The 27,613-nt window shown below is 40.8% G+C and overlaps 1 protein-coding gene across 2 annotated transcripts; it reads right to left on the reverse strand.

The window, feature by feature from the left end:
- Positions 1–8,041: 8,041 nt before the first annotated feature.
- LOC117562156 (porphobilinogen deaminase-like) lies at positions 8,042–26,069 on the reverse strand. 2 transcript variants are annotated; one of them, XM_034239977.1, is made up of 14 exons: positions 25,831–26,069; positions 20,845–20,898; positions 20,476–20,548; positions 19,080–19,129; positions 18,352–18,407; positions 15,274–15,351; positions 14,545–14,622; positions 14,392–14,467; positions 14,140–14,253; positions 12,111–12,149; positions 11,872–11,991; positions 11,723–11,776; positions 10,748–10,834; positions 8,042–10,316 (listed from the first exon to the last, which is right to left on the reverse strand). In XM_034239977.1, the coding sequence occupies exons 1-14, from the start codon at positions 25,852–25,854 to the stop codon at positions 10,140–10,142; spliced, it is 1,080 nt and encodes a 359-aa protein (XP_034095868.1). In that variant the 5' UTR covers positions 25,855–26,069; the 3' UTR covers positions 8,042–10,139. The 2 variants fall into 2 exon arrangements, with proteins under 2 accessions (XP_034095868.1, XP_034095867.1); XM_034239976.1 differs by lacking the exon at positions 25,831–26,069 and adding an exon at positions 21,037–21,169.
- Positions 26,070–27,613: the final 1,544 nt, after the last annotated feature.

Below are 27,613 nucleotides of genomic sequence, written 5' to 3' on the forward strand. Positions count from 1 at the left end.
AGAACCTGTACCAACGTATTGCTCTCCAAGGTTTCTCTTCTCCACAGGGAGCAAGGTTGGCCGCTAAAGAGCATACGGTCAAGCCTTCCAATGCCAGACAACCTGCTACAATCATCCCATCACTGCAGCCAGGCCAGGCAGCAGCACATCAGAGGGTGGTGCAAAAGGTTCAGATGAAAGACACCCGAGAGCCTGCATACTTTAAGGACCACTATGTGATCCCAATGAACTCCCAGCAGAGCTTCTTCACTTCCAATCTCAGCGGGAAGACTCAGTACGGAAGGCTGCAGTTCGACTGGTTGAGTGGACATGATGAGGAAAAGCTGCTGTGTGGTTGTGGTTAACGAGAAAGATACTGCTCAACTCGTACCATCTTAACAATAAAATAAAATGTTGCATCATGTTTTCTACATGTTGTAAGCAGTGTTGGGACTAACTAACTTACAAAGTAACGCGTTACTGTAACAACGTTATTTTTGGCAGTAACTAGTACTCTAACGCATTACTTTTTAAATTCAGTAACTCAGTTACCGTTACTACATGGTGCGATACTCCGTTAGTTTTTTTATATAGTCAACAGCCAGGCGAACAGAGATGAGAACTGTACTTAAGTACAGTACTTGAGTAAATGTACTTAGATCATAGACTGTATATTACTTAGATACTTCCTTGCCCCAACACACGCTCGGAGCCTGAAAAGTGCCACCTCTTAGCTCCGGAATCCGGTTCACTTCCAGCTCCAAAAAATGGTCGGTCTAGAGGCAAGAGCTTCGGAGCTAAGAGGTGGCGTCGCTTACGTCTCCCTTACAGGAAACAGGGAACTAAACCCACCTCCCCTGAACATGGGTCGACTGTCATGCCTGCCTACAAGCAGTAGTGCTTATAAACACACTTTATAAAGTCAGGCAACACTAACCAGGCTTCGTGTGATTCTGTTTATTTGTACCTTACGGTACGTCCACACAGCAGCTTTAGACGAATCTTCCACAGCTTCTCTGCCCATTGACTTTGAATGGGGATGACGTCACTTTGCCTCGCTTTTCGCCGAACTGCATTGTGGGGGAGCGAAGCGAAGATTTCCAGGATTCAAAAGTTGAGCAATGTTCAACTTTTGAAGCTGAGCTGGAAGCGTCAGCCAATCAAATCACGTTTATGCAAATCTGACAGTAGAAGCGCTAGCCAATCAAACCGCGTGTAAGCAGGGAGAACCAGACCGCAGTTCATTTCCTCATATTCCAAACGAGAAATTACGGTAGCAAATCACCCGGTTCTTTACGACCAGAACTATTAACGGGATACAAACCGGAGGAACCAGGCATGGAGGGAGGTGGCAGAGACAGTGGGTGAAACTGGTAGGTTTTCGCCTGTTTGGGGAGCTTATATATATATATATATATATTGCTCGCATAAAATCCCCGGGGTTTTTTGCTTTGTATGTCGGGGGCGGGAGATTCATGTGATTGGTTGTTGGTCGCGTTGCTCGCAAAAAATCCCCAAGCTTTCAGACACGCCCAGCTCCAAGATTTTCGAAAAGCTGCTGTGTGGACGTACCGTTACTTTGACCATCCATTCACTGTTATTGATCATTGTGGAGAGAGGCAGACGTTTTGTTTTGTATTATAGCAGCTATCGGATGGAATCAATACATGGGCTGCACAGGTTGTCGTGTCCGACTATCACAAGTAGAATCATAATAAAAATACGCCGGTAAAATGTGCCTGTAGAAAACGGTTTATGCCACAATAGGATAGCAATAGCAAGTAGTCAGTTTAGCTTCGGTTGCTATGCTAACATCACCCATTTTATACCAGAGAAACTTTCATAACAGCGTTGTGATGCCAAACAGCGTCAATTCAGACTGACACACATTCACTTAAGAGGAACTGGGGATATTTATCAGCTGCTTGTGTGGGTCAGACAGTGAATACTTTAGAGCCGTGTGAGCTAAACGGGAGCTAACGGGAGAATAAACTCCTGTGGAAGAGCAGCCAACACTGCAGCGGTCAGTAAATGCCGCAGAAACACATTAATAAACAATGAACCACGGCACTCTGAAGAAAAGTATAAGGTTGGTTGGAGAAGTCGTTATTTAATTTAATCTGGCTTCGTGTGATTAAAAGCAACACGATCATCGACCCGACGCAGTTCCCCGTTGTTGTGAGCGCCGTAACGCCGTTGGGGAGCAAATCAGCGATGTAAACGGTGACGTCATGACGCAGCAGCGGCAGCACCAGTCGGGCTCTGGGCTGTGTGAACAGAGCGGGGGCAGAAAAGGGAAACCGGAGCTGAACCAGAAAAGCTCTAGCTCGGAGCTAGAAAGGGAAAAGCGCTGGTGTGAAAGCCGCACCTGTGTCACATGCGGAGACGCGCTGTGGGCGTGTTTGTGTTGTTTACTAACAAGACTATCATGGCGGCAGCGGAGCTCAAGTCTAGTTTCTCCACCTGGAGATATTCTCACTATTTCACTTTTGTCGAGCACGAAGAAAATAAAGTTTCTGTTAAATGTAAGTTGTATCCTGGCGGGTCAAAGATCCTATCTACTGCCCAAATCAGCAATTCAAATCTCTTAACACATCTGCAAAAACAACATGCTGGGACGAAGCTAGTAACTAAGACCGGCACAGACCCAGACTCAGCCGACGCCATTGCACTCATAGAGCATGCGCAACTTTAACCACGCCGCCCAAAAGGCTCGTTCACATTAAGCACGTGAATTTGCGTACACGTAACAGCACCGCACGTTCATGACAGCATGGTACTGGATTTATATTAACGAGGCGGCAGTTAGCAGCTAGCGGCTAGCTAGTAAATTATGCTAAGTTACACATCAATCGTTATGTACTTTTATATTACGCTGACATCAGGATCTAGTGATATCCAAGCAACAGAGCTTCATTTAGCATGATACTTGTGTGGGTTGTATATGAAACCACTTGGTAATATATAAAAATGTATATGTTGAAGCCTGTTATGATCAATTGTGAGTTAAAACTTTATCTAAAAAGTAAAGCTGATGATGGATTACTGTGGTGGAGTTAAAATAACAATAGCTTATTTCTTTTTGAAATGTGATGGAGTAAAATGATAGTAACTGTGATTATTCATGTTAAGTAGCCCACAAGTAACTAAAACAATTGCAATAAGAAGCTACAGGAACGTTAATCTACGTCGGTAATATTAACTTTATTTAATACAACATTTACGGTACAAGATTTACATCATACAGCCCATGTAGTATAATATTTTACAAATGATGAATTACAGCAAACATGTGCAATATATCCAGGGGCGCCGTAAGGGGGTGAAAAGTGAGGACGATTCTAAGGGCCCGTGACTGACAGGGGCCCCAAAATGTTCAGAACATTAAGAAAAAAAATGTAAGTAACCTTTCATCAATCCTCAATAATTAACATTAATAGAACGTTATATTGATAAATTACTCACTAAATGTACGATTCATTTAACTTATTTTCTTCCAAAAGTTAATTACCCAAAGCCTCTGTACACCTCCTTCTATTTACATGTAATGGTTTGGTCCTGCCTCCAAACGCGGTGCGGCACCGGCACTTGCAGAGAGTGAAAGCATGTGAGGAGGGATGCTAGTACTTAGCCTACATACGTGTGTTGTACCATGTTTCAACGACCAACAAAGTCAGGCTCTAAGAAAAGAAGAGAAAGGAGAGAAAGAAAAGAGAGAGGGACTAAAGGGCGACAGTATGTCACCCAGTTTTTCACAAGAAAAGGTGGGTGTGGTCCATGAGTGGTGGAAATTAGTCTGTTAGCTAATGTTTTTTTGTTTACTAAGCTGACATTAAGTACTGTTAATATCTTTACAGAAAATTCAGAGGTCTTTAATTTCACTGCTCTTTTAGCTGATATTTAAAGGTATGGTAGGTAATTCACTTTTTGTTATATTCCATGGAATGCTCTTAACATCCCGATAGCAATGAATATATTAAATGCTTTGACAATAAATACATACAAAAATGTCATCTGTGGAAGCCGTGGCGCTGTAAAAAGCACGACCAATCATCTGAGCTGGCCTGGCAAAAATGACTGGATGGCCTACCTGCCTGTCAGCCTTCCATCTGTGCACAAGCTTATCTCGTGCCCTCATTGGTCATGTGCGCGTTCGTGTGTGTTGGAGGAGGGGCTCTGTAAGGAACTCTGAAGGAAGGGCACTCGAGCTGGTTTCTCCATTCTTACCTACCTACCTTTAATAAATGCAGGTACATTTTTAGCGCCTATTCATACTAAATCAGTTGTCCCTCCCCCTGGTGCCAGGTCCAACAGATCCATCTTTAGGCTCAGCAGCCCTGTCCAGGGGCGGACTGGGGGGACAAAGTGGCCCGGGGATTAATTGACAGACAGGCCCACTTAATGTGCGGCATGTATCGGCCGGGCCGGCGACAAAAGTATGTTACTTAATAAAAAAACCCTATGCATTTCATGTTATTTTGGACAATTCATATAGTAATCACATTACCTGAGCCCTTGAGTTGCCTAGAGCAAAATAGTTACAGCATATATTTAGTGATTTTAATGTTAACAGATCATTGATGCAATAACATTTTGACCCAATTTGCCTGACTTGACACATGGAATAAAACATGGGCGTAGGAAGCATCCTCAATATGGGTGAGACAATTTAACAGGGGGTGTGGGCAGGTGGTGGACCTCACCTCCTCTAGGGCGGTCCGGGGCAAGCTCCCCCGGGAAGATTTTTTTTTAAATGTTGAAGTTAAATGCATCAATCTGGTGCACTTTGAGAGCAAAATTAGGGACTAAATCTATGGCAGTCAGTAGGGGCTTGGACTGTGAGCCGTAGGGTCGCCGGTTCAAGTCCCCGACCAGTCCTACATTTGGAGTGTGGACTTCTACTTGGAGAGGTCCCAGTTCACCTCCTGCCCTGCCGTGGTGCCCTTGAGCAAGGCACCGGACATCCCCTTCCCCCTCACTCCCATTGCTCCCCGGGCACTGTACAATAGCTGCCCACTGCTCCTAGTACTAGACTCCTGGTACTAGGATGGGTTAAAAGCAGAGAACACATTTCACTGTGTGTGCTGTGTGCTCTGCATGTGTGACCATTAAAGAGGGTTTCATCCCTCCCAATTCTTCTTCTTCTTCTTCAACACCCATATAAAACAGAACTGTAAACAGATTTACTTTTTCTTTCAACATTTATTTGAACAGCAAGTGGAGGCAAAAGTGACTGCACCCAAAACAATAGACCTGCTAGCTAACTAGCTTAAACTCAGTAACAGAATGTGGGCAACACGTTGTTCTCCACAGCCGCGCGACCTCTGAGTCAGACGTCACTTCCCCCTTTTCTATCCTACGGGTACAGCCACTCCCCCTGAACCCCGTTTCCCTGCCAATCCATTGAAACTGATAGATAGAACAAAGGTAGCCTATCAAAACGGCCCAGCCCAGCCCAGTGGGCCACACCCCACTGGGCTGGGTTGGGCTGGGCTGGAACACTTACAAATGTGGGCCGGTAGGATTTAGGCAAAAAAAAAAATATATATATATTATTATTTATTTTTATTTTTTTGGCCCTCCGGCCCACACACAGCACCGGCCCACCGGGGAAACTCCCGGTATTCCCAATGGCCAGTCCGCCCCTGGCCCCCCATAAGGCTGAACCTGAACCAGCTTTTCTCCCAACTGAAGGAGGTGAGCAGCATTGTGTTGAATGACATGCCACTTAACATATCTGAAGGGAGACTGGAATACAATATATATATATATATAACAAAAAGCTAACATCTAATTTAAATTATACATTTCAAACACAGTATTTTCCCACATAGCCAATTATCTATACAAAACAAAAAACTGCTTTTAGTCTATTTAGGATGATGGACAGTTTGAAACATTGAGTGATCAGTCTGTAAACAAAATGTTAATCACAGACATTTTGGTTATGATATTAATACTAATGTTATTATATTAAAGCAGGGGTGGGGAACCTCCGGCCCCCGGGCCGTATACGGACCGCTAGACCATTTGGTACGGCTCTCGAGGTAATTTATAAACAAAGTGGCCTGTGCCTGGTGGTGGGGCCCAATGTGATATATTTTCATGGGGCCCAAAATCCCTGGTGGCGCCCCTGAATATATCCATTATTACAGCTCCGTGGGCTAGCAGTAAGGCGATATGGTCCGTTGTTATTGTGCATCCATGGGTAAAGAGAAACTCAGCACTGAACACGTAACATGAACGTGCCAGGCGGCGCGGTCCCGTGGGTTAGATGCACGTTCATAATGCCGAGGGAAATAACTCTCAGAATAACGTTATTAGCACATGTTTACAACTTCAGGAACGAATGTTTTTAATAAGGGCTATACAAGTGTTCATACTGGGTTGTTTATTTAGTTTTAAAAAAATTATCCAACGATTTACAGACCACTCTTTCCCCATGTAAGTCAATGGGAAAAAGTGTTTCCGGGCCCAGCAACCTAAAGGAAGTGTAGTACCGCCGTTTGACCAGCACGAATATTCTCATCAGACTCCGGCGCACTTCCTGGGGGCTTGCAGTGGAGTCACCCGCTTTCAGGGAGCTAGTTAGCATGATACCATGTCCGGGCGGCACACGGCATATGGAACGGAACACTTTTTCCAACTACCTGGAGAAAGAATATACAAAAATGGAAAGCCAGCAAATATCGATGCAATCCAGATTGCATATAATGCATGTCAAGTTGATCAACAGATTGTATGATTCTCCAATGCAATAACAGTACTGAAACGAAGGCTATAAGGGCATTAATGGGAGCCTTTTTTTTAAGTAACTAAAAAGTTACTTTTCATAGTAACGCATTACTTTTTGGTGTAAGTAATCAGTAAAGTAACTGAGTTACTTTTGAAATGAAGTAACTAGTAATGGTAACTAGTTACTGGTTTTCAGTAACTAGCACAACACTGGTTGTAAGTGTAGTTTCAAACTATGATGGCGATGCTGGTTTGGATGTTCCTTCACTTTGGTCCAGACTCAAATCTTACTCATTACACATTTTAATTGATTGGCATGACATTTTATACAGACATTCATGGTCCCAGGAATGTATTTACAGATAATGTGACTTGTCCTTTAGTGCCAACTGCAGGTCACATCACTCACATGTCCATTTGTCATCAAGTTTCCTAGAAATTATGATACATTATGATTAGGGATCCCGTTCACCTAGCTGCTAGCACCATCCAGAAGATTGACATTTTTTAATTGATGTCTCAAAAACTAAAAGATCTATTTCTGTACAATTTTGAAGACATTCATGCTTCCTAATGTAGATGATGGATCCCTTATGACTTCGGTAATCCCTGATTTTCCTTTACCAACACGGGCATTTTGACTTTTGCCTCGATAAATATCAGGTGATTTGGATTAAGTTACATGTATTCCTACCCCCCCCGATGAGGGAATTGTTGTTTTTCAATTCACTGTAGACTGAAGTCTTCAGTATATAGGTAAGAAAGGAAAGTGATGTAAATCATCAGCAACACAAGTCTGAGCTCTCCACACTTAAAGGAGACCTATTATGCAAAATGCACTTTTGTACGTCTTTTATACATGAATGTGTCCCCGGTGTGTCAGGGAACTCACAAAGTGTCAGAAAACACAACCCTCTCTCTTTTCCTCCATACCCAAATCTCTAAAAATGGGGCTGTAACGGAGCTGATTATTATTTGAATTTTTCTGACGTCAGAAAAGGGGTGCTCCGCCTACAGTATATGGGCAACTCTCCACCTATCAGGGGAATGAGAGACTGCTCGAAAGCGCTGGAGACGCTGTAGTACATATGCCAGGCCTGTAAGTGGCGCTGTAGTCTGCCACAAAAGCAGAATCAGCCCTTGCAAAAACAGGGCTGGAAAAGAGCAAATGGAGCGAAATGAGACCTGGCTAAAATGCATGATCTGTTTGGTATTTTGAAAAAAAAACTTCACAGACATGTTTTGTATAGGTATGGCCCTACAATATATGTTTCAAATATAGCATGATAGGTCCACTTTAATTAAAATAAACAGGACAACAATAATCGACAGGTTTAACACATAGCTTTATTGACATTTGTTTCTTGAAATCAGTGGTTTTATTTGACATGATGTTCCCAGAACTGGCAAAACAATTACAAGATTGGTGCAACAATGAATACTGTGGTAAAGAAACCGAACACAGAGACATTCTATGATAATTCATACAGAAAATAAAGCTGAAAAATAAATATGGCTAACATTGTCTCGGGAGGTTTAAATTAGGTTAAATATACAATGAAGAACTATAAAATAAAAAGAAATATGATATGGCATCACACAAAACTGTACAGCGAGTATACTGATGCAGAATGAAGGAGAACAGGCATTGTAAATGTAAGGCAGATATGCAGAAAGACATTTGAAGCAATGGCACTTTGATAGAAACTAACACAAAAAATGGCATTCAAGACATTTTTATTTAATAAACAAGTCTGAAAATGTTTTGCTTTTGGAAACACTTCAGTTTTATAATGAAGATTACAGCATCTTGCATTACAGCAAATACAAATGTGTTTTCATTAATTTCCTTGTTAATTTGAATTACATTCACCAAAGTATATATTCTTGTAATTATGACTTCTGTATATCTTAATGAGATATTCTCTTATTTAGGACATCCACATCTAAAAACTTGAGAAAAAGTCTAATTAATAGGATATTTTAATATAAGAGATTATATCTCATAGTAAAAGAGAAAAATATACTGTAAGCATAAAAAAAGAGATCCATTTTTCATTATTACAAGTTTCAAATCACGTAATAAGGAAATATGTATTTTGTAATTGAATGTGATACAATTACAGAAGCCATAATTACAAGAATACGATCTCATGACGACAAGATCTTTATTTTGTAATTAAAAGAAAAATATGGTGTGATTATGAGATACAGAAGGCAGAGCTTTGCATTATGAATGCAAAGATGCTTTGGAAGAACTACACCAAAAACTTGTATGTTGCAAATTGCACCATAATGATGACTATTTATTCAGTATGGCAATGCAGCCGTAAACATTCATAATGTAAAGAAATAGCCTGTAGTATTTTCAGTTAAATAAGGTTTGTTTGGCCACTTAACATCTCTAACAACGGTAATTACCCCTACTGCCAGTTGACGAGTTCACTCCTGTGTACTATACCTTATAAACAGTCGATTACATACTTTACACACAAATGTAGCATGTACACCATATTTAAATATCATAAGCCTAACTGGTGCTTCTAAGAGACATCAGCAAATAATGAACAGGACAATCTTTTGCAGTATAACAACTCAGTGCACAAAAAAAGTAGCATTTATTGCTCCAGCGTTAACCAACGGAGTAAAACAAAATCCTCCCACAAGGTTCTCATCATGTGTATTAAATATATTCTTTCTCTGTAAAAAGGGAACTAGCATAGTCTAAAATAGCCTCCATAGCTGACAATGATGCATTCAACTTGAGCTGGATGAAAAAATGTGAAGCTTCTAGAAAAAATACTATTTTTCACATTTATATTTACATTTCTCAACTTTCACACCTAAATGAGGCCCATTTTCAGTGCAGCGTATGCCTACGGCACTCGAAAAAATGTGCACACATCCCCGGAATCTTTGGTACCATCAAAGCGAGCCTTTCCAACGGAGAATGTAAAAAGCAAAAGAGGAGGTCTAATGGACACTGATTGGTTATGTTGGGAAAAAGAGTACGAAAACGTTGAATTCAAGTGGCATACTATTTTAATAATCTGATTCCGATATGCTTTAAAAAAGGGATTTTATTGTAAGGATATCAGCCAATGATGGTACTGTATTGCTGAGGACGATGTTGGAAGGCCATTTTGTATTAAGGCGGGTTCTAAATGGCTCAGATGATGGTTCCATGAGGTATTCATGTAACAGGCTGGGACCCATAGTGACTCTTAACAAGCTGATTATGATCAAACTATGCAGGACTTTGGTTCAAGTAATGTTTCAAATCCTCAATATTTTCTTGATTTAGCTCACAAGGGGCAGCAAAGTTGTTCGTTTTCTCGCGCCAAGTCAAATGTGTAGGAATTCAAGATTTTACTTGGCTGTGACTGACTGCACTCCAGGACCCAATCTCCTCCAGGGGGGCGGGATTATCTGGCGTCGTTGAGCTGCCGGGCCACCGTCAGGATCTCCTTGGCTCCTTTGCTCAGCAGGAGGTTGGCGAGGTCGATCCCCAGCCGCTCAGCCCGGTCCTGGGCGCCACCGCAGATCTTACTGGCTGTCACTCCCACACGCTGCACACGCTCGTCCACTTCCTCGTCCACGCTCTGTCACACAAACAATACCAACAGAAGGTTTGCTATGTGGTATGGTGAAGGAAAAGTAAAAAAAACACAACACTTCGCAGTTTCTCCAGTCCTTTAGTGAGGTGTGTTCATTTACGCTGCTGAATTTTCTGGCTTTGTATAGCAGTATGAACCCAAAATAAGCAGGTTCTGCTGTGACAACCACAATAACTTTTTCCTCAATTTCTAAATCAAAGTCAGTCTCCTCGAGATGATCTTAATGGGCTTTTATGACACATTTTTGCTCTACATGCACAACATTCCTGAAATGCCTTTGCTTTGTATTGATAATCATTTCCCAAGGTTAAAATATGCTTTGGGTTTGGTTCAAACCCATAATTATTACTCTTTGTGAAGTTGAACGATCAACGCTGTGTTGTTTCTTACAATTTCAGTGGTCATCGAGCTGTTACCTTGTCATCCGTAGCGATGCTTGTCTGCATGGTTTCCTTCAGACTGTCTGAGCCATCCAGGCTGAACACTGCCCCCGTCAGGTAGAGCTGCAACAACACAAAAACAGTTTGACCATCAACATCAGTCAACATTATTTTGCAGAATTACAGATCACGTTAGAAAAAACCTTGTTCGAGACTGGAACAATGATGTGAGTGGGGTATTCACTCACAATGAAGTGCTGGTGCTTAGATTCCACTATGTCAGACGTCTCACTGTGCAATGATAGCATATGTAGGTTAGCATTAGCAGCTCTGTCTTAATCTTAATCCTTTAACAATGTATAGGCTAAAGACCTCAGTTCAAGTACTTCTCAAATTAGTAAATCATTATTTTAACGTCTGTGTCGAAGTATAGTTTTCTATTGTATACAGTGAGTATGTTAAAACAAATTAACAGTCTCACCTTCCTACATTTTACTTATCCTATTTATGATCCGAAAGCTAACTATTACAGCTCTAAACTGTAACTCTAATTTTTGTATCTTGTCTTGGGTTAGGGTACATCAGCTGGAAATATAAAAAATGGTTTCAATGATGACTAAGCATTGTTAGTTATAAATCTGCCAGCATTTCTGCTGTGAATTGCGTGTGTGTGTGTTACATGAAGCTTGACAGGTATAGCAACAGTAACTAGCAGGGAGAGGGGCTTAGCAAATGACACATTTTATGCTATCCAAATGTGTTTATAATAATAATAATGGATTACATTTTTTAATTAGAGCGCTTTTACAGGTGCTCAAAGCGCTTTACAATTACATATTACACATATTAGACATGTAAATGTCAATACTGTGGACATTACCCACAGGAGCAAATGCGGGTAGAGTGTCTTGCCCAAGGCCTGATGCAGTGGCGGCCGAGGCCCCTTGATCTGATGATCAATGCTCTAACCACTGCGCCAAAACCGTGTGTGCCTCTGCCTAGTGTTCTTACCTGAGAGTCCTTCACTTCAGTGTTTACTGCCACCGGAACACTGCACCCACCCTCCTAAAAACGACAGGTAAATTGAATATATGGGGATTGACATTTTCTTAATAGTTTTCAATGTTTGTGTGTTTATATGCGAGTGTGTGTTTGTGTACCAGGCATCTGAGGAAAGCTCTCTCAGTGATGCAGCGCAGCACAGTTTCCGGGTGATGGAGGACCGACACCATCTCCAGGATGTCTAAGTCTCTGGCCCGAACCTCCACTGCCAGAGCCCCCTGACAACACACACATGGATTATTCCCCTCAAGAACACATATGGATGTAGTTTGGCATTATTAGCTAGTGTTTCACTTTTTTGTTTATTTAATATTTATATTTTCCATGTTGTTCTTACCTGTCCAACAGCGTACATACAGTCTTCAGGCCCCAGGATCTAACGTGTACAAATCAGACAGTTTGATTGTTAACCTTAAATGGGCAATCATATAAATATTTAGGAAAAATAAGTGACTGCTATTCTATACAATAAACGTATACTACACATTTATACACCATTTTACTCCGTTATTACAACCATGTTACACCATTATCACATCCATATTATACCCATATCACACTGTTATTCAACCTATTTTACACTTTATTTGCACTTTTATTATTATACCCATTTTACACAAAAATACACCAATGTTACACATGGACACAGCCTGTCAAATGATTGTATCCTCCAAGATACATAAAGCATTAAAGCAGGGGTGGGGAACCTTTTTCCTCTCAAGGGCCATTTCAATGTTCTCAACATCCTCCGAGGGCCGTACAAATGATTGACCTCTGCTTAAAAATACTAAAATCACAGCCCACTAATTTCACCTTTCTTTCATGCTGTGCAAAGAAAACGCAACCTCTTAATCCAGATATCTTGCCATGACTCATGCATGCACGTGCACGGTTGTGGCATGACCACCAAAACAGAAAGATATGGACACACGATGTGTGAAAATGTATTTAGACTCCTATCCATGTGAACATGATTTAAGTGGGGGGAACCTAACCTCCTCTAGGGGGGTCCGGGGGGCATGCTCCCCCGGGAAGATTTGTTTTTTTAAATGTTGAAGTTAAAAGCATCAATCTGGTGCACTTTGAGAGCAACATTAGGAGATCTATGGATACATCTCTCAACACCGATATGAAACAGAACTGGAAGCAGATTTTATTTTTCTTTATGGGTATTTTACAAATCACTCTCCTTTCAAACTGTATTCTTGTTTATTAATAACAACTTTTTTTTACTGTCATATAGTATTTTATACCTGTTTACTTTATTCTCTTATTTGTTTTATAACTATAATGATCATAAAGATGTACCTTTACCTCACTGGTTGTAGAAAAAGCTTCTTATATTCGTTAGCATAGCTAGCTAACCAGATGCTAATAACAACAAAGTTATTGACTGTATGATCAGTATGACAGATCGCCACTGGGCTTACAACTAAAGACACAGCCACGCAAAAACTGCAGCATGTGTACGGCTCCTTATGGGTACTGCAATTTTTGGAAGTGCCGGAGCGGAGCGGCGTTCTGGTGCTCTCCGTCAGAACTACACCCCAGAGGAGACATATACCACGTGATGACACGTTAGGCTTGTGTTGTGTTCAAGGACCCTGACCTTGGCCAGGAAAAACAGGCACTCACTTGTTTAATTATTTTGCGGTCTAGATTTCTTTAATTTTTTTCTTTTTTGCGTGTGTTTATAAATTACCTCGAGGGCCACACCAAATGGTCTCGCGGGCCGTATACGGCCCGGGGGCCGGAGGTTCCCCACCCCTGCATTAAAGGGTGTAGCTCAGATGTGTTAACATTTAGTTACATGAGGTACTTATCTACGGAAGCTCTCTCCTCTTCTCCCAGACTCCATTGAAAAAACAGACATTTTAACAATTAAGTGCAGTGGTGTGCCTTACAAATGTAACATCATCTCAATGGCCGCTGCCTTGATCGGTTAGTTTGTGTGTGTTTTTGTGCAACTTTGGTAAATCGAAATGAACCAATTGAAACTCCAAAGTCACACAATAACACACCAATCGAGACAGCGGGAGATCAGAGACTCCTGTGTTCTGCAAGGTAGAACTACAGTTTTTGTCAATGGAGTCTGGTGGATTTGAAGACAGCAAATATAACGCCTTTAGCCCTTTATATCGGCAAGGAAATATGGGGAAACCATTCTAAATATAGCCTAAACGTGACTAATTTACATATTTTTAGATGTCTGAAATACTTTTACTCTTCACTGTTACTCCAAACTGGGGTGTTCTCACCACCATCTACAGATCAGACCCTCATACAACCCAACAATACTTTGAAATGACAAATGGTGACCCAGAGAGACTTCACAGGGAGGGCTTGTGATGATCATGAAGTGTTACCTGGCTGATGCGGTCATCCCAGCCCATCCTCCCGAGGCCGGCAGCAGCCAGGATGATGGCGGCGTAGTCCTCCTTCTCATCCAGCTTCTTCAGACGTGTGTTCAGGTTCCCACGCTGGAGAACAAGGCTAAGGACAACACTTCTGAGACTCACACTTAAGCTAAAGATGGGCAGAGTGTAGTAAATTCAATCCAATTCCCATCTAATTCTCAGTGATCATCATGTTGTAACATTGCTTCCTAGAAAGGATACGATATCTTTGAACTGCAGGTGGGGGAACCTCTTCTTCAGCTGGGCGGCGCGGCGCAGGGAGCTGGTGCCGATCACACTACACAAACACACAGGATGAAGATGAGCTATCCATACTTCTGATATGAGTGAAATACACATGTAGTTGGACTGTACCTGCTGTCTGGCAGAGTGTCAAGAGTTTTGCCAACATGTTTCGGGTGTAGCACCACTGCATCATGGGGGTTTTCCCTCCTAAAATCAGCAGAAAGCACAGTGAATGGTTACAGCTGACAACCAGCACTACAAAGTAGTATGTCCTATATTATTTGTGCTGAAGCACAGCTCCTATACCCAGTAAGGCTGGACAATATGGGAAAAATCAAGTATCACAATATTTCTGATCAATATCTTGATATTGTGATGATATTGTAGGGTTGACCATTAATGTTTTCCTAAATTGTTTACACAATGAGATTTCTGATAGATGCCAGAGGGAGTTTCTCTCCCACACACTGATAATTAGAAGAAAAAAACCTTAGATAAATAATATGTAAATAATATGAATATATTAAAAAGTATTCATAGAATGCAAAATAATTATAATCAAACATAGTAAAAAATATAAAAAATCAGTACCCATTTTAAAGCAGGGAGATAAAGATAATTAACCGGTGTAAAAAGGTCAAATGTTTGATTATAATTTTCAAGAAGAACACTCAAACTATTTTTCCTTGTGTGCACTGTAATAAATATGTGTTATATTGTTGTACAATGTACAAAAAAATAAAAACATTTTTTATTTATTTCATTCAAATGGAACAATACCAAATCCCCCCCGGAATAAATAGAGTCTTTGGGTTCTGATATAACAGAATTACTGCACACCACTGTGAGAGCACTTACTTGAGCACGGCCCCAATGGTGAATCCTGCAGGCAGCGTGGTGGGGAGGTCTTTCAGGGAGTGGACCACCAGGTCCACCCTGTGGGACAGAGAGCAGGAACATTACATCATATATACAGGCTCTTTATGTCTCATGGTATAATACAGCCATTCAGTCCTGGGGATATTTAACATGGTCACAGCAGCTGCTACATCTGAGGCGGAGAGGAAATGAAAGAGAGCTGCTCTTATGGAGTCCTGAGAGGGGGTTGTGGATAGAAGAAAGTACCTTAATACAGCTGATTGCTGAGTTTTTTGGGAGATTTTATTGGCATAAACTGCTTTGAATTCATACTTGCTACTGGTACGATAATACTACTTTTCTTACTCAGTTTTAATGTTACAATTTAAAGAAGTGACTGTAGTTGCTGCATTGAAATCCAAAACACCGACAAGCCAAGGAAATCCAAGTTTCAGTGACACGGATACCCTATTGATTTAATTTAATCGTATATTGACGCCGATCATCGTGTAATTGTTTTCCTGACTGACAATAATATTTAGACTCCATTCAGTAAAAATAATGCATGGTACTCTTACTTTTTTTGATCTGACTGGCAAGGACCTCAGAATGTGTATTAACTTCCAGTCCAATGACAGCGAATGTTTGACTCACAAAGGGGCTGGGCCATGACGTAGATGGGAAGGACCTGGATGGGTTACTCTCATGTATACCTGAAGCTTTCTATTGACACCAAGGCTGGAGCCACACAGAAACGGAAACGAAAACGAACCGAATTCGATAGCAAAAAAGTCTTCCATCCACACGCAATAGGCGCTGCGCCCCACCAACGGTGGGTGCCCCCCCTGAAATTAAAGGTGTTTTTTTTAAATTATTTTAATTTATTTATTTGGAATCAAATTGCAACTAATCTATATCTACAGTCACTCTTCACATTGAACATGTGCTCTTTTATTAAATAAACTAAACGCTTTCATTTTCAGTTATGAGTTTAGTGTTTTTGACCCTAAGAAACACTGATGCACTAATCAATAACAATAAGTGGCGCTGTACTTCCGCCAAAAAATAGACCATCAGCAGTGAAGAAGACTTCCCGAGCATGGTTACCATGGTTGCCCTTCTGTTTATTCTCCGCTGTGGATTTAGCAGCAGAGGTGGGGAGAGGCAGGGCTCTGGCTCTTTTCCTCCCTCCCTGAGGCAAGCGTGTGCTCCTGCTGTAAATCTCTCCGGTAGTCCACCAGCAGATGAAAAACACCCACCTCTCCGCCTCTTCCAAGGGACGAGGGAACCGTGCGGCAGAGTTTCAGTTAGAATTTTTTTTCACCGGTCAACGTGTCTGTTAAATTTGAAATCTTCCAGACAAAATTATAAAATGCCGGTCAAAGGTCTTCTTTGTTATTTATTGAGCTTTAAAACAAATGAATAAGGACTCTATATAATAATATAAGAATGATATACGGAGTCTCTCCTTTCCTCCCCCTCTCCTGACAGCCCGTCAGTATTTTCGTTATCAGGAAATGATCGTATAGGGCGTAATCACGGAGCCGTTTGGCCTCACGGAGCCGTTTGGCCCCACAGAGCGTTGCGTCCGCAGATCTACCCCCTTTGGGACCCGTTATCGTTATCCGCATTTCCCTGTCGGCCTGGTGTGGCCGAACCGTCTATAACAGGGGTGCCCACACTTTTTTGGCTGGTGAGCTACTTTTGAAATGACCAGCTCACCGAGGTCTACCAACCAAAAATAAAATCCCAAATTGCAAGGGTTGCTGAATAACACGTTTTATTTATACATGGGATAATAGGGCTGCAACAAACGACTAATTTGATAATCGATTAATCTATCGATTAATGAAACGATTAATCGACTAATCGGACTATTACTGTATGCCTTGCACAATTTCTCAAGCGCTCTTATTTAGCCATCAACTTTTAGATTTAGCTTGAGGTTGTTTTAGGCATGTGGAAACTAACAATGAAGACAATAAAGATGAATACTTGATTCAAAAATACATATATTATTAAATTAACTAAACAAATTGTTTACAAAATTAACATTGCTTTTTATTTAAATTAAATAAATAATATTTCACATCAAAAGAAACAACAATGTTTTAACAAATCGTATTAAATAATCTGACAGAACTGTAAACAGAAGAGCTGAAACTTTAACAAAATAAATAACTCAGTTACCTCTAATCATTAACCCATGTTTATATAATGGAGTTAACTCCGTGTGGTGCTGCTAGCATACATAACACCTGACATGGAAAAGTTACTCGCTACAGAGCTGCTAGAAACACAGTCCAACCCGGTGCATTCCTCCGTCTGAATGTGGAGCACTTTTGCTAAATGTTTAGACAAATTGCTCGTGTTACCGCCCTTACATGCTAAACACTCTTGGCAACGAGCATTGTCCGCCTCAAGACGGGTAACATTTAACCACACCTTGGAGCGCTTCTCTCCGCCATCTCCGGCGTGTGTTGCTGCATGTAGCAGCTGCGTGTGTGTAAACTGCCCCGCCCCCTCGCACACAGACGGGAGAGAGAGAGATCTCGCCTGGATCGGAAAGATCGAAAATACACCGACCATAGACGCATTTTTTTTGTCTTTTTGCATGTTAGAAACGAGTTGGCGACACTAAGACTGCGAGATAATGTTTGTGTAGCAATAATACATGACCTTTCTCTTTCTCAACTCGCTCCTCGGAGGGAAGTCGCTGTCATATGCCTTGTGAACACTCCGATAATGCCTCTCCACGTTACCTTTCTTTGGCAGAGCGACGCTTGCTTTACAAATAAGGCAAATAACCTTTGAATGTGACATCACAAACAAATATTCTTCCTCCCATTCTGGGTGGAAGTGGTCGACGTACTGGGCACCTCTGGTCTATAAGATAGAGAACTGTAGCGGATACGACCCGTTTCATCACCGTGTGGCTAGGGCCCAAGTGTTTGTAACTGACGCTATGCTTTGTCTCAAGTGATCCCTGTCAGTGAGCTCTACCGCTCGGTGTTGGTTGTTGAAACAATGGTGTGCAGCCAGTGTGTGTCAGCCACAGATGACAGCGCTAACACTCACTCGTTCCTCTCCAGAGCATTCTCCAACTCTTTGGTGAACAGACTCTTCTCGCCAATCTGTATTGAGAGAAAACACACAAACAGAGAGGGATTTAGGGTGCATTGTTACCTGTTGCATTGAAAAATATACTACTACTATAAGCTAATCAAAATTGACCTTACATGTCATGTATGGTATGTAATCAAGCGTTAACACTATAGGGAAAAGCATTGTTTTCATGCCTTGGTCAATTATGAGTTTATTTTGCTTCCATTACATGTCAACTAGTTTGTCTTTGTGTGTTTGTAGTCCTAAGAAATATCCAGTTAAAAAAAAACGTTGAATCTAAAATGACAACGAGAATGAAACAATCATTTTTAACCATATTTACACATGTTTAATAAAATAAAGGCAGACATTTTTTAAACTTGTAATCAGTGAAAATTATTGTCGTAATTTAAATTGGTTTTGTGTATTGTAGTAATATCTATTAGTATAATTGTTTACCCTATTCACCTGTAGTGTCTCCCAATATATCATAAATTAGACACCTGCGATTCTGACTGAGGCAAGGCAAGGAAAGTTTAGGGTAGAGAGCAATACATTGTTATAAAAGTCTGTAATGTACTATATGTCATTTAAATACTGACTGCTTTAAGTCTGCATGTTTTGGGGATTATTTGATTAATATGTAAACTAGAAATTAGAATGTTCTGTGTGCTGATGTAAAGCCCCATGAAAAGCCTCACCTTTGATAAAGCTGTGTCCAGGATTTTGTCTCCTAACGTTGACATGCCAACTGGAAGAGAGAAGACATTTGATTAACCAGATATAACTTGCAGAAACACCAGTACTGTCTCATGAAACATGGGTTTCTGCTAGGATTTTTTCTCGCCGGTCAAATGTCCGGACAGAATTTATTTTACTGGACAAATTTGAAACTTACCGGTCATGTTTCAATAATAATAATAAGAATTGTGTAGCAGAGTTTCCGTTAGCAGGTAATCACCGGACTATGAGCGGATATGCTGATGTTTAAAACTCAGTTAATGGGAGTCATTTTTATATTGCTTCAGTTTATAATCGTAACAGATCGAAAAATTCAGATTCATTTTTCAATAAATTATTCCACAACAAACAACATAATTATTACATTCAAACAAACTACTTGTAGTAGATAACGTACATTATTCAAAAGTTTAAATTAACTTTGAATAATAACACGGGAGAAACAGATCCTCTCTTTTCCCCTCTCCCTCTCTCTCTCTCCTGACAGCCCGTCAGTTTCTCATGCAGCGCGCTAAACAGTGGGCGGGGCTTCAGGTGATTATGCAGCAGCTGATCTGATCTCTCTCTCTCGCATCCGGTTACACTTCACTCGCGTTTATGTCCATATCGATCAGATCCAGCTCTCCTGATCGGCCTTTATAGAGAGCACCGATCAAACTATTAAGAGTGAATATCGGCCGATAATGATCGGCAGTCAATCGATCGGAGCGTCGGACATTTTGACTGGCAGGTTTTGAATTTAATAATGAAGCCGTTGTTGATCGCTGTAAGAGTAGTGAGGAGTCAGCAGTCAATGATGACATAACACACCGTTAATACAGAGTGTGTCTTTTAAATCAAAATCAAATGTTTGTATTTATATAGCCCAATATCAAGAAACAACTAAGGCTTTATAGATCAACAAATATGAATGACAGTGTAAAAAGACAAGATACAATTACAACATATATTTAAATTACAGGTTAGAATGTAAAATACAAGAAAAGAGTAAAACATACCAACAAATAGGATACTGGAGGAAGTTCTAGGGAAGCCTTAACCTAGCCCTAACTATAATCCTAGTCTTTAATGTGAGGACGCTGTCTGCCTCCCTGATAGAAAGCTGGTTGCTGATTATGAGCTCTTTAAGGTAGGATTGAGACTGACCATTAAGAAGGGATGTGCTGGGACAGCCTGATGAAAGGGAATTTCACTAATGGGCATACATTAGTTTAGGAGGCTGGATGAAGTAGTGAGCAAGATTAGCTGGGGACAAATCTTATTTGATCTCCACAGAGTCTTACGTCTTACATTCAAGCCAAATGTGCCCACACCTCTACAGGGTCATGTGATATAGAATAAAGGCTGGGTTTTTACCTATTTCCAGGTTAAGTTCAGGGTACAGCTCCTTCAGCTTCTCTGCCACGCTGTCAGTCTGGATGCGAGCCAACTGGGATAAAAGAACATGTTAGCTGATATATTTCAAATAGCCATACAGTGACAGTCAAATCATGTTATCTTAAAAATACATTGTTGAGGCTGAGCTACGTTATCTCTGCGGGAGGAGCTCCAGACTTCTTGCTCTGCTGTATCTTTACAGATAAAGATAACTCACATTTAACTGGCTTAGGCTCATGTTCAAACATTTAAATATACACTGATGCAAAAGCCCCTCTCTTTTTTAAATATATTTATAAAAAAGAAGCAATCAAAGTTAAGCTCTGGTTAATTAATGTAGAACTGTACCTGGCTCTTGCGGGTTCCAATCCGGAAGACACGACTAACCTTGCCATTTCCATCCTGCCGGGACAAAAAAAGAAAGGTTTAAACTCACAGTCTGCCAAATTCCATAAAGATACAATGGTCCAAACTCATTATCAACCTCGTCTAGAACTAGTTTTCTATGTAATGCTGAAACATTTTCTCCGCCGGCCTCACCCTGATGTACTTGTAAGGTCCTTGCTCCATGCTTCTGTGTCTGTGCACTGTGGAGGCTATTGTGTGTTTGAGAGGCTGAGGCTGCCTGCTGTGTCTCGGTGAGGAGCTGAGGTCATATAGCCTCTTGTCTAGATACAGTGGTCTTTTTACCGGACACCCCCTCCTTCCCTCTCTCCCCTCCTACAGGACCTCCACCCCAGATATCTCTGGTTCCAAAAGATAAGTGCCGATTCATTGAGTTCGTTATTGAAAGGCAGGGAGGGGCCGCTGAGGAGGGTTTGAATATGAGGTGTGGTCCCAGTGTTCTCGAGCAACTTGGGTTACAGACTTTTATTCTTGGCAAGGCATTATATTTCCTAAATAAAAAAATAAAAAGAAACAGCTAGCTGCCATAGAATAGGAAATATACATATATGTAAAATCAACATATTTAGCACATGTTGCTGGTTCGTTGAGGAAACTAAATTAAACAAACACTTTGCATGTCATAAACAAGCAGTTTTTAATGTGTCGATATGTGTTATTGGTAGGCATGGGATAGTATGAAAACGTAAATGATTTTGCAGGCTACAATAATTCTGTGAAGTGATATTATGCCCAAAACTGTCCAATGATGCTTAAAACTCTTAAAATGGCAATTAATCCCTTTCCTTTATGTTGTTTTATTTTGTGAACAGCCTTTTTCAGTACAAAATTATCTTAGATAAGGTCCCTCTGCATATAAAAAAGATACTTTGAAAATATATATAAATACTTGCTCAATGTTTAAAATTACACACTTTTTTAAACATTTCCAGAATGTAAGTGAGCTGGACAACTTTTTAAACACTTTCATGTGAAGATATTCTCAATTATGATGAGAACTGTCATTAAAAGTGTCTGGAAGCTTTTGATTGGCTCGAAGTGGTGAAAACCACACTAATTGTCAGAGAGAAGAGTAACAATCTAAAAGAACTCCAAATAGATTAATATACAATTAACATCAGTTAATAAAACATATTTATCTGTATTACATTATAGTAGAGTAACATCATTGATAAAGGTTTGTATGTATTATATGAGATCATGCATCCAATTGCTTTAGAATTGGTCTCATTGGAGTTCCTTAGCCAATGTTATTAGTTTGAATGTTGGTTTGCTAGGAGTCAGGCTACTTTGTAAAACTTAGAAACTCAATGATGTTTGTGCTGTTAGCAAATATACCCTGCAACCATATGCAAAACCCATGGTCACTAATCTGGGCGTCAAAATCGACAGTACTTTTAAATTAGATAAACAGATAAACTCTGTGGTTAAGTCCAGTTTTTATCACTTGAGGCTCCTGTCCAGAATTAAACCGGTTTTATCCTTTTTAGACTTTGAGCGTGTAATTCATGCCTTTGTTTCTACTCGTCTAGATTACTGTAATGCACTTTATGCCGGCCTAAACAAGACCTCGCTGGCACGCCTGCAGCTTGTACAAAACGCTGCGGCTCGGCTGCTTACAGGAACACGCAAGCATGAGCAGATCACACCTATTCTGACTTCCCTCCACTGGCTTCCTGTCCATTTTAGAGTTCATTTTAAGATGTTATCGTTTGTTTTTAAATCGCTCAATGGGCTGGCCCCTCAGTACATTTCTGACCTTCTACAGGTGTACACCCCCTCAAGGGCTTTGAGGTCGACTGATCAGCTGCGGCTGGTAGTCCCAAAAACAAGGAAAAAGACCAGGGGAGACCGAGCCTTCTCAGCGGTAGCCCTCAGGCTCTGGAACGACCTGCCCCTCCCATGTCAAATTGTCCCCCACTCTTCAAACGTTTAAGTCCCGCCTGAAGACCCACCTCTTTTCCCTCACTTTCGAGTCAGTTTGAGTTATGTTTTATCGATTTGTATGCTTTTATTGTCTGTCCATAGCTTTTATGTGCCTTTTATCTATTCTTATGTGTGCCTTTTATCTATTATTGTAATATTATATTTTATTATAATGTTATGTTTGCTGTGAAGCACTTTGGTAAACCCTCTGTTTTTAATATGTGCTATAGAAATAAAGTGGATTGTATTGTATTAGCAGTGGAAGAATGAATTACTTACAGTACTTAAGTACACATTTGAGGTATCTGTACTTTACTTTAGTATTGCCATGCCTACACCATCATCCACAACTCAGTATATTTCATTAACATTTGAGAAATCAACTGGTTTGATAATCAATTAATTATTAACATTATATATGCTTCCATTAGGCAATATTATAAGGAATCATTCTGTAAACTTTCATTGTTATGCGGATGATACTCAACTATATTTATCAATCAAGCCTGATGAAATTAATCATCTAAATAAAATTCAAGACTGCCTTAAGGACTTAAAAACGTGGATGACCTTAAACTTTTTGATGTTAAACACGACCAAAACTGAAGTTATTGTACTTGGCCCGAAGAATCTACGAAACAAATTATCTAAAGATATACTAACTATGGATGGCATTAATTTGGCCTCCAGTGAGACTGTAAGGAATCTTGGTGTTATATTTGATCAGGATTTATCCTTTAACGCCCACATAAAATCAATTTCAAGGACCGCCTACTTCCATCTACGTAACATTGCAAAAATCAGGCATATCTTGCCTCAAAACGATGCAGAGAAACTAGTCCATGCATTTGTTACTTCAAGGCTGGATTATTGTAACTCTTTATTATCAGGGTGTACCAAGAAGTCAGTCAAGTCGCTTCAGCTGATTCAAAATGCTGCAGCTCGTGTACTAACCAGAGTTAGGAAAAGGGACCACATTACTCCTGTTCTGGCTGCCTTACACTGGCTCCCTATAGAACACAGGATAGAATTTAAAATTCTTCTTCTCGCCTACAAAGCCCTTAATGGGCAGGCGCCATCTTACCTTAAAGAACTCATTATACCCTACTGTCCTACTAGGGCATTGCATTCCAAGAATGCAGGGTTGTTGGTTGTTCCTAGAGTCTCTAAAAGTACAATGGGAGCCAGAGCCTTTTCTTATCAAGCTCCACATTTGTGGAATCAGCTTCCAGTTTGTGTTCGGGCGGCAGACACCCTATCCGTTTTTAAGAGTGCGCTTAAGACCTTCCTTTTTGATAAAGCTTATAGTTAGGGCTGATTAGATTCAGCCCTTAGTTTTGCTGATATAGGCTTAGTTTGTCGGGGGACATCTTACTTCTTCCTTCTCTCTGTCTATACCTGTGTACTCTCATGTTCCAATTAACCCAGCTTCCCCAAATGTCTTTCTTTTTGGTGTCTATATACGCTGGGATCCGGAGTCATGGATGATCCTGCGGTCCTGTGTCGCGAGCCCTGGATCTTGAGTCGTGGCTGTGTTCCTGGATCATAAGTCCTGGATGGATATCCTCGTGGATTCATCTTCCTATTATACACACATGCATTTCCAAACATTTGGACTACCTATGTTGCAAATGTATTATCTTTTCAATTTACACACGGCATCTATTGCACGTCTGTCCGTCCTGGGAGAGGGATCCCTCCTCTGTTGCTCTCCCTGAGGTTTCTCCCATGTTTCCCTTTAAACTGTGGGTTTTCTCCGGAAGTTTTTCCTTGTACGATGTGAGGGTCTAAGGACAGAGGGTGTCATACTGATATTCTGTACAAACTGTGAAGACCACTGAGACAAATGTAACATTTGTGATATTGGGCTATATAAATAAACATTGATTACAAAAATAATTAACGTTATTGTCTCAGTTTTTCAAACAATTTGTTTTCCCTGTTAAATGACATCTGCAGGTTTCACTGATGATGAGATGCGATTTATTACTATTTTTCGACAATTTTAAAAACCAACCAACAATGATAAAAGACAGATTAAGAATAGAACATATGTATCCATAATAAAAAGAATATTAATAATACGTTTCAGCACAATGTTTAAATTATTAATCAACTGACTCCAAGAAAAACTACTCCTAGTAATATTGTATATTTTCTGGTGATGCTCAATGGATAATAGTTATACTCGGTATTTAGGACTTATACTTACATGTCATTTGTTAGACGCTTTAATCCAAAGCGATTTACATACATTCAGTACTGTGGACAATCCCCACAGGAGTCATTTGGGGTGAAGTGTCTTGCAGTCTGCAGTAATTTGGGGTGAAGTGTCTTGCCCAGGGACACAAGGACATGCTGACTGCAATGGGACTCGAACTTGCTATCCCCTGATTCGAAGTCCAGCACACTAACCAATGAGCCACATCCTCCCTCGAATCAGTACAATGTGGCATGTTGCTGCCTAACCCATGTAAGTCTGCAGTGGCTATGCTAATCCTTTAAGCTATTAAAGCAGTTAAAACGAAACTCCTCTGGTGGTTTATTTTGCAATTCCCATTATATATCTTAATGGAAGTTAACCACCATATGTTTTGGAGTGTCCTAACATTCTGGGTTGCAAAGTTAAACAGGGACGCCGACTGGATGGGTAACGTTTACAGCTTGCTATTTAAGCAATGTTGACAACATATTACTAGTCTGTTATCGCAGTTTATTACCCTAAAAACGTAATCTATGACCTCAACATTTATCATTTCAAACTCAACTCTTAAACATATTCATTAGCTTTTTCTAGCTCGCATGTGTCCATGGTGTCAAGGTTTGACAACTCTCTTTTTGCTCGACCAATGAGAACCCAAGCACTGGAACCGACACACGGATAAACCAATTACCGCTCTCCAAATGACAGAGCATACGGAAATGGCGTTTGCCATCCACAGCGAGTACAGAAGGTTCTCCATGCATGGCGCAAAGCACCGGGTTAATTTGCTTAAAACCTACCGGAGAAGTTCCTTCCGCCGACATGCCGTTGACCCGGTTCGCCCCACCGTTCTTGCAAGGATCCACAGCGCGATTTGCTTGACTCAGAGACCATTAAACAACACGAAATCCTTGAAAAGAGTCAGGGTGCTGCTCTCATTCAGCCCCATGAGTGAACGCCGAGGCTGTGATGTCATTGGACCGTCCAGAGGTCATTTCCTGGTTCATTTCCTGGTTTCTAGTTCTCTCCACGAGCAGCGGTTAGCCTGAGGGTCAGTGATCGAGGGTTTTATGATCGATCCATGTACAATTATGATCGTATATTCCAAGTTGACATAAGCAAGAATAAACCTCAAGTAAATACACACAATGTGGTTAACTTGAGATCACATTTTAAATAGAGTTAAAGAGGTGTGTGAAATTGTGGGGTAGGTACATTTGAGAAACGTTCATCAAATTGAAAACATTTCATCTGTGGGAGCCGTAGTACTGTAAAAAGCACGACAAATAATGTTAGCCGGCCCGGCTAAAATAACTGGATGTACGGTGGCCCTGAAGTGCAAGACACCACAGCATTTCAGAAAACACCACAGCATTTCACATTGGACGGAAAGGGTATTCCTTTAGGGAGAACACTTCTTGTTTGTGATTGGACAGAGCCAGCCAGAGAAGCACTGCTGTAATTGGTTGTTTTTGCTGCCAGTCAAGAAATGACGCTTCGTGATTGGTCAACACCCGACAGCGAAATATGTCCCAACCAAGCGGCAAACTGTGGGGTAGAGCCATGGATGTATAATAAGAACTGGATACAGCGTGGGAGGCGGGGCCTCATTCATTCCTATGAGAGCTGCTCATTAGCGCATATGATAAAATGGCCCAACTTTTGAGAGAGCGAAACGTCACAGATTACCCGGCATGCCTGAGAAGTACCCGTATGTGCGCTCATAGCGCATGCGCAACTTTAACCAAAATGCTCGTTCACATCAAGCACGTCAATTTGCGTACACGTAACAGCACCGCACGTTCATGACAGCATGGTAATGATTTGTTATTATGATGGATTTGCTATTAACGAGGCGCAGTTAGCAGCTAGCGGCTAGCTAGTCATTATGCTAATGTCCACATCAACCGTTATGTACTTATATTACGCTGTAACAGGATCTAGTGAAATCCAAGCAACAGAGCTTCATTTAGCATGAAATAATTATTGCACTGTATGTATATATATATACACAGTGTAATACGAAGCTACAGGGACGTTAATAACGTCGGTAATATTAACTTTATTTAATACAACATTTACGGTACAAGATGTAATCATACAGCCCATGTAGTATGATAATGAATTACAGCAAACATGTGCAATATATCCATTATTACAGCTCCGTGGGATGGCAGTAACGATATGGGTCCGTTCTTATTGTGCATCCATGGGTAAAGATAAACGCAACTTACATTGGTTTTTCAAACAGCATCTCTGTAAACTACGTGTATTCACTGAATTTCACTCTCTGCCTTTAACGGCTCGTTGTAGCTCCAATAGCTCCAGCCCCCATCCTTCCTGTGAGCACAGTGTGCTCTGATTGGTCGGGACACGTAACATGAACGTGCCGGACGGCGCGGTCCCGTGGGTTAGATGCGCGTTCATAATGCAGAGGGAAATAACTCTCAGAATAACGTTATTAGCACATTATTACAACTTGAGGAACGAATGTTTTTAATAAGGGCTATACAAGTGATCATACTGGGTAGTTTATTTAGTTTAAAAAAAATTATCCAACTATTTACAGACCCCATGTTAGTC

The sequence above is a fragment of the Gymnodraco acuticeps genome, unplaced genomic scaffold (genome assembly GCF_902827175.1).
Source record: "Gymnodraco acuticeps unplaced genomic scaffold, fGymAcu1.1, whole genome shotgun sequence".
Taxonomy (NCBI): Eukaryota; Metazoa; Chordata; class Actinopteri; order Perciformes; family Bathydraconidae; genus Gymnodraco; species Gymnodraco acuticeps.

Bases quoted from the DNA above. Each gene is read 5' to 3' on its own strand.
- LOC117562156 (XM_034239976.1), bottom strand. From the start codon at position 21,066: ATGGAGCAAGGACCTTACAAGTACATCAGG. The intron at 11,992-12,110 runs GTAAGAACAACA...GTGTGTTGTCAG, and splicing joins GTATGTACGCTGTTGGACAG to GGGGCTCTGGCAGTGGAGGT. The intron at 11,777-11,871 runs GTACACAAACAC...TGTCGTTTTTAG, and splicing joins GAGCTTTCCTCAGATGCCTG to GAGGGTGGGTGCAGTGTTCC.